At 36.4% G+C, this 13,217-nt stretch overlaps 1 protein-coding gene across 1 annotated transcript; it reads right to left on the reverse strand.

Moving 5' to 3' along the window:
- Nucleotides 1–4,501: 4,501 nt before the first annotated feature.
- On the reverse strand, nt 4,502–11,099 carry LOC113752409 (E3 ubiquitin-protein ligase RNFT1-like). Its single transcript, XM_027296551.1, has 8 exons — nt 10,318–11,099; nt 9,050–9,126; nt 8,747–8,915; nt 7,516–7,604; nt 7,267–7,431; nt 7,091–7,168; nt 5,998–6,101; nt 4,502–5,131 (listed from the first exon to the last, which is right to left on the reverse strand). The coding sequence occupies exons 1-8, from the start codon at nt 10,979–10,981 to the stop codon at nt 5,026–5,028; spliced, it is 1,452 nt and encodes a 483-aa protein (XP_027152352.1). The 5' UTR covers nt 10,982–11,099; the 3' UTR covers nt 4,502–5,025.
- Between the last annotated feature and the right edge of the window lie 2,118 nt (nt 11,100–13,217).

Genomic DNA, 13,217 nt, shown 5'->3' on the forward strand with positions numbered 1-13,217 from the left:
AGCACACCAAATATTTATCTAGTAAAAAAAATACTCCCAACAATCACTATAGCAATCCAAATTTATACCTGACGTGGTCCTTGATACAGACCGTTACTGTTCCAAGAAACCCACCTGAGTTGTAAATGGGACCCAATATTACTCTTTTCCAGAGTTCCTTTATTTATTTACAGGTACAAAGTGACAACCAAAAACCCATCGGAAATTACCCAGCTACGTTTGTCGTCCGTGCCTATCCATCAGCTAATTAATTACCCGCTTGTACTTGTACTGGTCCAAATTTATTACGGCTTCAGAATTTCTGCATTTAGGTTGCTGGAAATCGGTGCTGAAAAATGCACCTTGCCATTTAGCCCTTTTTTTCTGTGCCTCGCTTGCTTCCCGGCCGCCGCTTGGAAGAAGAGGCGAGAAGAGAAGAGGCGTGAAAATGTGCTTTGCTTGAAAATGCCGCCCGTTTCGGTGGATACGGTGTTAGATTAGACATGGCATCGAACTTTTTTAAAACATGATAAAAGAGTACCAACCAAGGGACAAGATCCAGGTGAATATCCTCCTATTCACACGCCTGCCTTAATGACTCCATGGCGTAGCCGTAAAACATTGCCATCACTCTTTGACCCTCCATCACAATCTCCATTCATTCAAATCTTTGGAGGTTGCTAGCTTTTCTTTTGCCCGTTATCTCTGTTTGTTTGATCCTGACTCCCCGATGAGGGGCTAAGGGTTGAGACAAATATCGCCATACAATTCTAAACACAACAAATAGGTGTGAACTCGTACAAAAAGTCACTGAACACAAAAAATACAAGTCATTTCAAGGAATATTGTGCTAACAAAACATTCCCCGAGTCGTGCAAATCACGTACTACAAAGGTTTGTATATGACAACGTCAATCTTTTTTAAACAATATGCAAATGAGGATTGAAAACCATATGGTACTTACAATACGTCTTAAGATCTAAAATCCCTAAGAAGTCGTTGTTAGGTTAAAAATGATTTTGAGCATTTTTCGAAGACAAACTAATTCGGATTTCAGAGGATCAAAACTAAACTTAGATGACATGGTCAACTTCTCGATGCAATTGGCACCTAGATGGATAGTTGTTACGAAGGTCAAATCAAATTTTAGACTCACGTTTAAGTAAATCCAATCTTCAAATGCTCAATGATCCAAATTGTGTCGCGCCAATTAAGATTGTAGTAAATTAACTCCCTTTAGAGGAGTTGGCCATCACCTTAATTGTATGATGGGAGGTCGATGATTCAAACCTTACCTCCCATCAATGTGTCTCTATATGAGATTTGTTCTAAATATATACGGATGTGTGGTGCATCCGTCTGAGCTGATGGTGGTTCAGTCCCCATCAGGTTCCCCCAATTCAATTAAGCCATCCCTTAGAGTAGGCTTCCCCCCTCCCAGTAGGAATATGTTAGATTAAATTATATGTGCCGTCACGTAAAAAAAAATAAAAAAAAATCAAGATTGTAGTACAATCTCGACTATTGGTTTTTGTGTATATCGGGGCACCCATGTTTTGGACCAAATTTTATGCGCTTGTTTGAGTTTGTTAGGCCAGCTCTCTTTGTATATATACGTAGGCCAGCTCTATGTTAATAGTAAAATATATGTTGGCACTGGCCAGAAGGCTGGTTTAGTATTGTTAGATTCACTACTCAATAATCTGCGTGCGACAGAAAGCAATCTTTCCGTATCCTTTTATTTTGTTGGGTGACAAAACACCACAATGTGAACGTGGTGGAATTAAGGCGTGATATCGACTGGTCATACTTGGGGGAGCGTTCTTGGCAATGGCTTAGAGCAGCCAAGAACATCTGCCCCCAAATGTTTGTAGTTTTCGTAGAAAAGCTCAAAATAAAAATTACAAAAACTGGTCTCCTGTAGCTTTTTAATTTCAGAGTTCTTTTTTAACTTTAGAAAAGCTAAAAGCAAAAGAAAGAGAAAAATATTCGAGAGTAGTCCAGCTAAAACAGGCCTATAAAAGTCGTTTCGTTGGATTGCTCTTTGAATAAAAGGGAACTCTTATCTTACCTTTGATTGTAGGAAATAAAAGATGTACATTGCAGGAGCATATAGTCGGCCAAATGGAGTGTCAGGACAATCGTTTGTAGATTTTGTGTTTTGTTCTTGTTGACTATTTTAAGATGTGATGGAACAATTATTAAGGGTGCAAATTTGGAAAGTGAAGAACTAATGCGTAACTTTTCTGTATGGGATAATTTCAGAAACCTTCCCTCCTTGAGATTTCTGACACTTTCATTGACCTCTCTCGAGGTTTCAAACATTACACTAATCTCCCTCGAACTTAAAGTTTTGGTAACAAATCAGTCCAATTCAGAAAAAGTACTATTAAAAAAGTATTTTGAGGTGTGAGATGATAATTTTCTTCCATATATGCCATTTTCTAATTGTCCTCAAGTTGCATTAGTAAAGAATAAAATAATTAATAAAAATCAAGGGATATACGTAAAATTTGAAAACATGTAGCAACTATAACCTGAATCAACAATGGTATTTGCACACAAATAGTGCAAATTGTAATGGCCATAATTTTTTGTCATATGCAACTACATATAAAAGACACAACTAACTCTATAATGCTATTAAATTATTAATATAAGCATCTAAATTTGGATAAAAAAATAATTTTTTTATTTTAGTTAACGAGGTGAAAGTAAAAGTATTGGTGCAAAAACCAGAAAATATACAACGCTTAGTCAATAAATCAACAACAAAAGGAAAAAATAAATAGTTTTGTCTGAACACCAGATTCAATAAAATAAGTCAATCAGAAAATTCTTCTATTTCTCTTGCTTGTAAGATCTATCTGTATATATTATATAAGATTGTCTGTCCTGATCATTGTCAAGTAATTATATCAATCACAAAAATAGCGCAATCTTAGGATAACAATTGATTCCATTTTTTCATTGTAATTATGGTTGCTAATTTGAGATGAAATAATATTTTTTTGGTTTAATTAGTTAATCTTATTTATTTAGTGCCCTAACCTTTTTTTTTGTCAAATATCTATTTGTAATAATGCATAACGTCTTAGGGCGAAGTAGCACTTTCACTATATCTTATGTAAGTAATGGATCTAAATTTCTGACAAGGAAGGTTAGTGTAATATTTAAAACCTCAGGCGAGGTTTGTGAAACCATTCCTTTCTAAATTGCCAACTTCTAGGGTTTTCATGAAAGCTTGATGGCCATCAGACTTCTTCAAGATATGCCACCTTAAAGCAATTAGAAAATAAACAGGAATTCCAGTGCAATCACTCAAAATATGACCGTAACCTTTTGACTTTGGATCTGTGATCCTCTGTAAAGAGGAGCTCAAGGGACACGTTATATGACAAATGGGGTTATAACGTAAAAAAAAAAAAGAAAAAAAAAAGAGGACCTTTTGTTAAGCATAACATTTTCCACGCGAGTACTTAGGAGCAGTCTAATTTTCAACTTTTCTTTTAAACTTAAAAGATCCAAAATCAAGATATGAAAAGCAGTTGAAAATGTAACAATTTTGAAAACCAGAATCTCAAATCAGGTTTTGAAATTTAGTCGAGACCAAGAACTAACAAGCATTCTTAAGAAAGCAAAAGGGTTTGATAAAATTATATATATTTCGTCGCTTATTTGATGGGTGCAGAATCTTGTGCGCCTCATGGCAGTTTCCGATGAGCGCGCCTGTATTAATAAGAAAGCAGTTTAAAAAAGCTTCGACGGTAGTTAAGTTCATCATATAGGTCAAGAAAATGAAGTAGTATGTGCTGGTCAGCTAGAGAAACTAAATTGGTGAGCATATGTAGTTTGGAATGAATGAGATCGATCCATCCTATTCCGGTGTGGGTGGATTACACTTACTTAGGTGATGAGGAACAGTTGCAGACGGCCGGGGGCCGCCTGCCTCTTTGTACAGGACAGGAGCAGTACCAAGTCTTCTTCGAAATTATGTAGATTGTTTGTGGGACTGGAGCACCTGTGACTTTCTGTCCCTGTCCACAATTGATCAAAGCATCTGGATCAGTCATACTATGGTTTTTGGTGGGCGCCATCATCTGCCTTGCCAACCATTGAAGTTCTTTCTTTTTGTCCCAATTCAACAAACACATCATAAGCTTCTCTCTTTTGATAGAAAAACTGATTCATCAAATGGAGATATATATACCTCTCTGTTGAAATCATTGCTTAGCTCGATTTGAATCTTAAAATGATATACACTATTTGTTCTAATTAAGTTTCGAAGTCCATCTGCTTAGCTTCTACACTAGACCTTTTAACCAAAAAAAAAAAAAAAAGGAATAGAACAGAATTAACAGTTCCAAAATACTTATGTTGTTTTTGGATTGCATTTTCCGTCATTTTTTATGAAAAAATTACTGTAGCGATTTGATATATGTGAGGGAAAAAGGTGATAGGGAAATGTGATCACGAAAAACGACAATATTTTCTGACGGAAACAAGCAATCCAAACAAGGCCTTAAACTTGTACATTGCCAATCAGATAATGAAATATCAGTAGACAGAATTATGGCGATTTAAGCATATTTCTAAAGAAACATTGATGTCGAATACAAGGGTCCCAGAATTTTGGCTGTGTCTTATCGACAATGTTATCACCCTATACAGGCATAACACCAGATAAACTGCCCAGAAGATCGAATGATGTAATCATCTAATTGCAGATAAAGAAAAGGATATGCTCTTTCACTCCCGCCTGTGATTTTGGGGGTTGTATAGGGATTTCATTTGGTTGGGGGAGAGAGGCATCAAACTTTACATTTACTTTTGCTCAACTTTTTGAGAGTGAATAAACATCTGTACGGCAATTTAGCCTTCCATCTGTCCAGGTCTTGGATCGGACCTTATCTACCTCGTGCATCGTCTTTAGCACAACGAGGCAACAGGCAACCCAAGAATGAGGCAGTGTTTTTACTTTATAAGAAGATACTTCAGTGAAATGCCACTGTAGGAGAGAGTTTTTCTAGGAAGGTATAAAAACTTCAAAACATTTGGATGAACAAGCTTGTTGAACCATCACCGAATGATCGTAAATCAGCTGGTCTAACCAATGCCCTGCACAACGGGCAAGTTCTCTCTCTTTCAAACCTGCAAAAATTTGAAGAAACCCCTGGTTAGGAAACAGTTACCAAACTTCATAATCAGAACCAAATACTGTGGTGCCTCGCACAGAGCCAACTTCAGCAATATATATAGCAAAAGTACTTAAAAGCTTATTTGGAAAGAACACAAGATTGCAGTAACTCCCACATATCAAATCCTATGTGAAATATTAATCTTCAGTACCACAATTTGATTAATCAGTGAAGTTTCAACGTACAATTGAAGTGCCACTGAACCATTCCGCGCCCCCCCCCCCCCCCAACACCAAAAAAAAAAAACACACAAAAGAAAAAAATTTTGTTTCTTCTAAAGGCCAAAGGTGGACATCACGTCACATTGCAGCATCTACATGTAGAGAAATACTTCCCCCCAGGAAGGCCCAAAACAGGCAGAATTGATGCCTGAATGGCATGAAACTGAAGCTTACAAGCATGCTTCAAAGGCCAACCTTCTTGCCTTTGATATCTGCGTGAGAGACGCAACTTGCCGAACCAAAACTCAATAACTAAAAGATAGAAAGTTCCAGGAGTGATAAGTAGGATGCCAGAAATTCTCCTCAAAGGACAAGTTTAAAGCAAAAATCTAGGTACAAGGTCCTAGAACTTGCCAAACACTACTAACAATACTGGATCTATTCTGTCAACAATGGGCTTCATGTGAATGTATAGTAGGAGCATCATGTTGATATCTTCTTTTCTTAGACCATGAGAACCCCAAAAAACAAGAGATGCACATTATGCAAATGCTAAGATAGAAGTGACAAAAAGTTTATGGAGTAAAAACCATATGAAACCTCATTTATTGTTTAAAGTAACAGAAGAAGAAGATGCAGTAATAAAAATGTAACTAACCATTCTGAAACGCAATCTTCGCAGAAGATGTGTTTACAACGCAATAAAATTGGGGCATGCATCTTCTCCTGGCATATAGCACACAAGTCACCTGCAGCATTTACCTGCATTGGATGATCCACAATTAAATCACCTTGCAGAATGGGAAACAATTATCTTATATTACCATAGGACACATTCAACCTTCACATGAGCAACTGACACTCCAGAATACACAAGCTCTCAAGTTACATCTGATAGGGCACTCCAAAAAGTTCCGGAAGTACCCCAACATCTAGCTATTATTGAGAGAAGCAAGATAGGACACATAATTCATACAAATTGCAGGATCAACAATTCAAAAATAACCAAAAACCATTTAATATACTAAAAAACTCTAAACAGCAACCAAAAACCATTTAATCAAGTTTCCAAGATATCATTCCATCGAAACCCCTAATATTTAATAAAAAGAAGGCATACAATAAGGGAGGGAAAAACAGATAGAACAAAAGACAGGACAATGCAAGATTTGAGAAATTCAGATTCCAGAGGTATGTAGACCTAGCCAGAATATCATACTTTTTATGCCATGCATTTGATGACATACCATACCACATTGGCAGTTTTAAGTGATGTTGGCAGCGAACCAGCAAGTTAATTATTCAACTAGTACAAAAGATGGTTAAATGTGAATGATCATTTCCTTTTCTTGGAATATTATCCATTCCGCGCAACAGCAAATGAATATACAAGACCAGAGACTTCCCATCCTACAGGATATTATGCTAGAAAAGCACCATAATTGACATGACTTATGTACTCAAAAAATCAAGCCTCTTCTGGAAAAGCCAATGAAAAGATACAAGCCCATCACTCCATACAAAATGTTAATTACTGGAATAAGGTAAGTTGTATCACTCATGGTAAAAGTGAAGCAAAAACATTTTAAACAAGTGCAGCACATGGCAAAGATGATCTTATCTGAGGAAGTAGTTACTGCTTTTACAAAACAAGGCTCGAGACTATTCTTGATTATCACAAAATCCAAATAGACTGTTAAAAAAACTTGCAAAATTTAAGCAAAATAGGCTGGCTCCAAAGAGATACATACCTGTTCTGATGTAGCATAAGATCCATAATGAATTTCTTTTTTGGATAGTGCTTTCAAGGCTGCCAAAAAGGATTGAACCTGAAAGTAGCACCAAAAAAGATTATGTGATAAGATCATCAGCAGAGTTTGGACAAGAATAGCTAATGACAGTTGAACAAGTTGTTAGGTAATCATACCTTCTCAACAATAGATGTAAGTTTAAATGTTAGATACAACCCTGTTGTCAGTGATGAAAAAAGACTTCCATATTCCTTGTTTAAGAAGAATCTATACCATACAGGAGTCGGTAATAATGCACGGTATAGCAACAATGTGTATTCAACCAAAGTTAGCATTTGACCCTGAAAGAACGATATGTCAGACAGAATTGTGTAAGAATTAAAAAAAAAAAAGGGACTTTACAATCACCCTGAATACCATGCTACCTGTCTTCGGAAATTATGGCCCCTGCCATTCTTGTAATACATCAGTAGCACCAGCTTCAAGGCCATAGCTATCTGCCTCACCATTGTATCTGGAAGTAATCACATAGAGAAGTTAATATGGGTGTGCATAATACAAATAAACTGAAGTAAAATGTCATTATGAGATTCTTTAAAACGGCACCAAATCATGATGCGAAACAAAAGGGTAACAATTAAACCTCTATGCAGACAACAGAAATTACATGATCTACTACGTAGAAACATATCAAAAATTTCAAATATTTAAATAAATATATGTATAGCTTCACTTTGTACTCCTATCCAATAAGCAACACTTACAGATATCTACCAACATCATCTATAACACTTGAAGCCACCAAACTTTGACTGAAGATCAGAGGGAATGGTTTAAATTTTTGGAGAAGATTGTACTTGCATATCTAGCCTTATTACTATTACTTTTTTAGTACTAATGTGTATTCATAGACATTTATCTTTAAGACCTTTTATGAGGGGAAGAATGAAAGTTACTTGTCACTAGTCCGAATTCACTTCATGCTAACGAAACACAGCATCATTTGATGGGCAACAGCTAAGGATGTGTTTGGATGCTTTTTTGATGCTTTTACTCTGATAAAATTGAAATAAAGTTATTGAGTTTAAGTAATTTGTTACCAATTTAACATGCTTGCAAGTCAGATAAGTAGTTTTCTTATACGTAATTAATCTAAAACTCACATGTTGAACTAAACAATTACTAATAACATTTGCGCAACAGGTTTTCACAGTTGAGATGACTAACAAAAGGTCATGATACGATGCCAACATGATAAAAACAGGTCAGATATTTATATGATTATATATAGTTTAAAAAGATAAACACACCATGACCCTAAATTGTACATGTAGAATAGCAAGAGCATAAAATTCTCACATAACTAGCAATGTAGAAAGATAAACTTCCAAAAGAAAGGATAATACAACATAAAATACTAATTTGACTCATCCAAAATAAAGATAAGCAGCTAGAGATTCCAAAAAATAAACATAGTTATCTTTCTGTCAAACTCATGGTTGGAGGATTACTTCACTATACCATAAAACCTTCACCACCACAACGAACAATAAAAACATGCAGGCTGGAGATTTATAGAAATGTTAACCATGTTAAAATTCACAAGAAGAAACCAAGGCCTACAAAAGCTATCAACAAAAGGACTGAAACTCATACCATTGACAAGGATGATGAAAATTGCGTGCCAAAAAGGTGGGATTGACTTTGGAGGGACCATGAATAATGGGTAGTAAAGATCATCATTCCTATACCACCAGTAGATCCCAAATGCGTGAAGTATAAAGACCACGAAATAAGTGACAAGGACGAACATCTTTCTCTCAGCCTACAAAAACAAGAATTAGTACAACTGAACGTCTCAGTTATTTAATATTAATTTTCATGAAGCAAGCATAAACAGGTTCTGAAATAATAAACGGTAACAAAACTTTTTTCTACAAAATGGAAATAGCATAGAACCTTCAGAGCTGTCTGCTTCCGCAGAATGTCATTTGACTTGAACATGAAAGCGGTGATCCAAATTGTGACAAAAAAACCTGCAAACCATGTGAAGTAAGAACTTGGTTAAAATTGATAATTAAAGAATAAAATGGAAAAGCAAAATCCTGCAGGAATAACTTCTAAAGATAATTCATATATTTATGGAAAAGCAGCACAAACTACAGAACAAAATGTAGAAGTCCGCCATTTATAGTAGTAGGTCAGATATATATCCAAGAACAAATAATGTGACTAAGGGGCTACAAAATCAGGCCAAAGTTCCCTATCTTTTAATTGCAGAAGCAACTAGTCGTTAAAAGACAGCGAAAGACACACAAAGGACTATTGAAAATGGAAGATCATCATTTGTTATCCACTTTGTACTCTCAGTCACTAACTCAGAACATTAAAATAGACTTCCACTTAAACAAGTGAAGCATGTTCCAGGGTAAGTATGAGCAAGAAGCAAAAATACATGTATCCATCAAACCAGATTTGGAAACTGAAAGGCTTATCAAAACACCGTTACAATATAAAATGAAAAGAATGTTGACGAGCATATGCAGGATACTCCTCAAGCAACTAGAGGCATGATTATGCAGAAAAAAGCCAATACATGTTGGTAAGCCCATCTAAATAAATACTCTTTAAGCTAAACTAAGAAAGCAAAATGCAAAGTAGACTGGTTTGCCTGAAACTCTTGCAAAAGTACCATATACCAGCACATCAAGTCACCATGATTTCATCCCCAGTCACAAGGAGAGCTGCCAAAATTTGTCCATATCCAACATATTTTTTGCATTCATTTGATGAAGTGCAAAGTAACACCAAGATCATGAGGCCTATTAAAGAGAACACGCCCACTGCACGCTAAAAATGCTTTGAAGCAAATAAGCTGGATTGTGGCAAAAGACGCCATCCCATTTTTAAGAACGAATCACCAATCCCTTTTATTTGAGGTATCCTTAATAACAAAACTAACTTCAACCAATGTCCAATTTTACACGCGCATAATAGTTCCCTTCCTACTCATTACTAAAATCTAGTATTCTTCCTTAATTTTTCTTCCAATATATAGGACTGCCAGTGTACATCAACAAAAAATTTCTACACCCTATATACTTCGAAATATTAAAACACAGGAAAATATAGTTCTTGGAGAAAAATAGCAATACATTCAATTATAACGATCGTAAAAGTAAGATTAAGAAATATACTTCTTGGAGAAAAAAAGAAACTGAGGATACCTTGCAAGTGCTGGCGAATGAAAACGATCAATAACAACAAAGAGAATGGCAGAATCTGCTCAATCCATCGTCCAAACTGCTGAATATCATACCTCTGATACGAAGACTCCCCTCTACTGCTTCCATTGGTCGAATTTCCTTCGCCCCCGGTATCCACCGCCGCCGCTCCTGCCCCAGCACCCAAGCTTCTATCTTGACTGCTTCCATCCACCGACGCCGAAGTCGACCCCAACCCAAGAGACTCCTCATCACCATCAGCGTCAGCTACTAATCCGACCCGATCCCCATCCCCAGGCCCAATTATCCGTATCGATACCTCCCCATTACTGGAGGTAGCAATACTAGCATTACTGCCACTTCTTAGAGCAGTCGTTGATAAGACCGGAACGGGACCGTTTGCGCTGATGCTGCCATTGCTATTACTAGTATCGTGATGGTCAATAATGAGGTGCTCCGCTTCGGAATGGTCGGGTCGGAGCCTAATCAAACCGGAATATTCCAGCAAGGAAGAGACTGGGGAGTGGAAAAACCGGAGCGGAGGAGGGAATTGGACGCCGTACCTTCTGGAAGGAGCTGAATTAGAATCCCTGGGAGATGATGGCGTGGAATTGGAAGCGGAAGGACTGGCATGAGCAGCATCAGAATTGGAATTCGATGTTTCCATCTGTGAGATAGAAACCCTAATAAAATTTTCTGGGGGGCTTTCTGTAGAGAAGAAATGAGAATTACAAAATGTAATTTCTTGAGGAAAAAGAAATTGAGAGGAAATTTCTTGGGGAAGAAATGTCCAAAGGAGGAAGGGACGAAGTCAAAGGAGTGAGACAGGTTAATAGCCCAGATGTTCCTAACCCCGAGGACTGGGTAATGCGGTAGAGACTAATTAGTTAATTCAAAGAAACACTTAGGCTTGGTTTGGATTGCATTTTTTCTGAGTTTTTTTAAAAGAAAAATTATTGTAACGATTTGATACATGTGAGATAAAAATATGATTAAAAAATATATTTACAGAAAACATAGCAATTTTTTTTTTAGAAAAAGACAATTCAAACATTTTCTACAGAAAACATAACAATTTTTCTTTAGAAAGAGACAATCCAATAGTAACAATATCATCGGAGTTATTTATCTTTATTTTGTTTTTATTTGCATTTTGCTTTTTAAGTAAGTTATTAGATAAATAGAAAATAATTCTTTTCTTTTGACTATTGGAAAGTGAAAGGAAAAGAGAAGAGAAGTAATAAAACGAAAAATAAAAAAAAATGGTTGAGTTTTTTGTCTTTTTATTTAAATACAAATAAAAAAATTTAAATTCAAAACCTCTTACCCCTCTTCCAAATCACTTAGCTCATCCTTCCGCCTGCAAAAAGAAAGCTAGGCTAGCTATTGAGATTAGTAGTGTATTTATTTGTGACGCGTTATTTATTACTAGACGTTAAAGGGATTGGGGGGGCACGAAGGAAAATTTTGATATTGCCGTACACGGCCCCGAAGAAAATTTGTGACGCGTTATTGGTACTCTGCCCATGCCCATGGGGACCGTTAGGTTCCAGACGTGTACAAAACCCGTGTGGACTTTGCTCACGAGTCATGAGAGGAAAAAAAAAATTTTTTTTTGAAGCAAGAAAAAACTTTTAATCATGCCCCACAACCAGTTAGTTAATCCCTTGTTTTAGATGAGATGTATTTTTTCTTTTTAACTTTATTCTAAAGCTACTTTAAACCACCCCCGATTCAAAAGAATATCTACGCACCTGTTAACAAATTTTTTTCAAGAAAATCTGAATTTTTTAGAATACGGATCAAGGAATTTGATCCATTAACCTATGCACTCAAGTAAAGTTTTAAAATTTTTTTTGTGGCCAACTACTCCTAGATGAGACGTAGGAGGATTAATTAATGTGAAATTGTGAAGCTAATATGGGGTTAACCAATTCACACAGCTTGTGTGTATGATTGTATCATGTCCTGCCGCAAATTACTTCATCTGCATCCGGTCCTCTTTACCTTTCCTTGTTCTAAAACTCCCCGCTCTCCCATTTGAAATGAAAAGTTGGAGGAAATTTTGAATCACTATTGTTCCCTGGCAATTGTAAAGTGTTGCTCAATATTTAATCCTTACCCCAATTCCCAAGAAAAATTAGCTTTACCAACTCTATATTGAATATGGCACCATTTATGGCAATTGTATTTTTGATAGTAGTTGATTAGGTCCTGCCACTGACCCTTTGGTCCAGTGGTCATCACCCTCTATAATAGTGCTGGAGGTTAGGCGTTCAACCCCTGCCTCCCTCAAATTTATCCTCCTCGAGCCTTTGCAAACGTGGAGACAAACAGCCTTTATACATTTGTTCTGATGCAGAGGCACTTTCCTCCTGGTTACGTTCCAAATCCACCAAAGATAACAGTGCATAGAGAAATTTGAGAAAAAAGTTAGTACGCTATATGATGGGCACAATCCTTTGATGCATTATGATGGCCTCCCCTATCTAAGCAAAATTAATGAGGATTGAAGTAGAATTCAAGCTAAGGCTAGAATAATATCAGTCATAAATTATAGTACTAGAACTTTGATTAAGCCTTTTTGTTTTTGACAAAATCCTAACAGGGATCTACTTTGCTAGGCCTAAGTAGCACTCTACTGATAAACCAGTGGCGCAACACAAATGTTTGGGAACGAGGACTGCTTTCGTGCAGGGGTATCAACGGGTCGAGTTTGGATTCGGGTTTGATCGAAATCTAATAAATTTTTCCGAATTTGGGTTGAAAAATAATTCCGGATCCCGATTCGAACCCTTTTACTTTAACAAAAACGGGTCGGATACGGAAGATACGATTTCGACCCGTATCCGAATAATATATTAATAATTATGAAATATAAATATTTCTAAATACATTCTTTT

The sequence above is a fragment of the Coffea eugenioides genome, chromosome 1 (assembly GCF_003713205.1).
Source record: "Coffea eugenioides isolate CCC68of chromosome 1, Ceug_1.0, whole genome shotgun sequence".
Classification (NCBI taxonomy): Eukaryota; Viridiplantae; Streptophyta; class Magnoliopsida; order Gentianales; family Rubiaceae; genus Coffea; species Coffea eugenioides.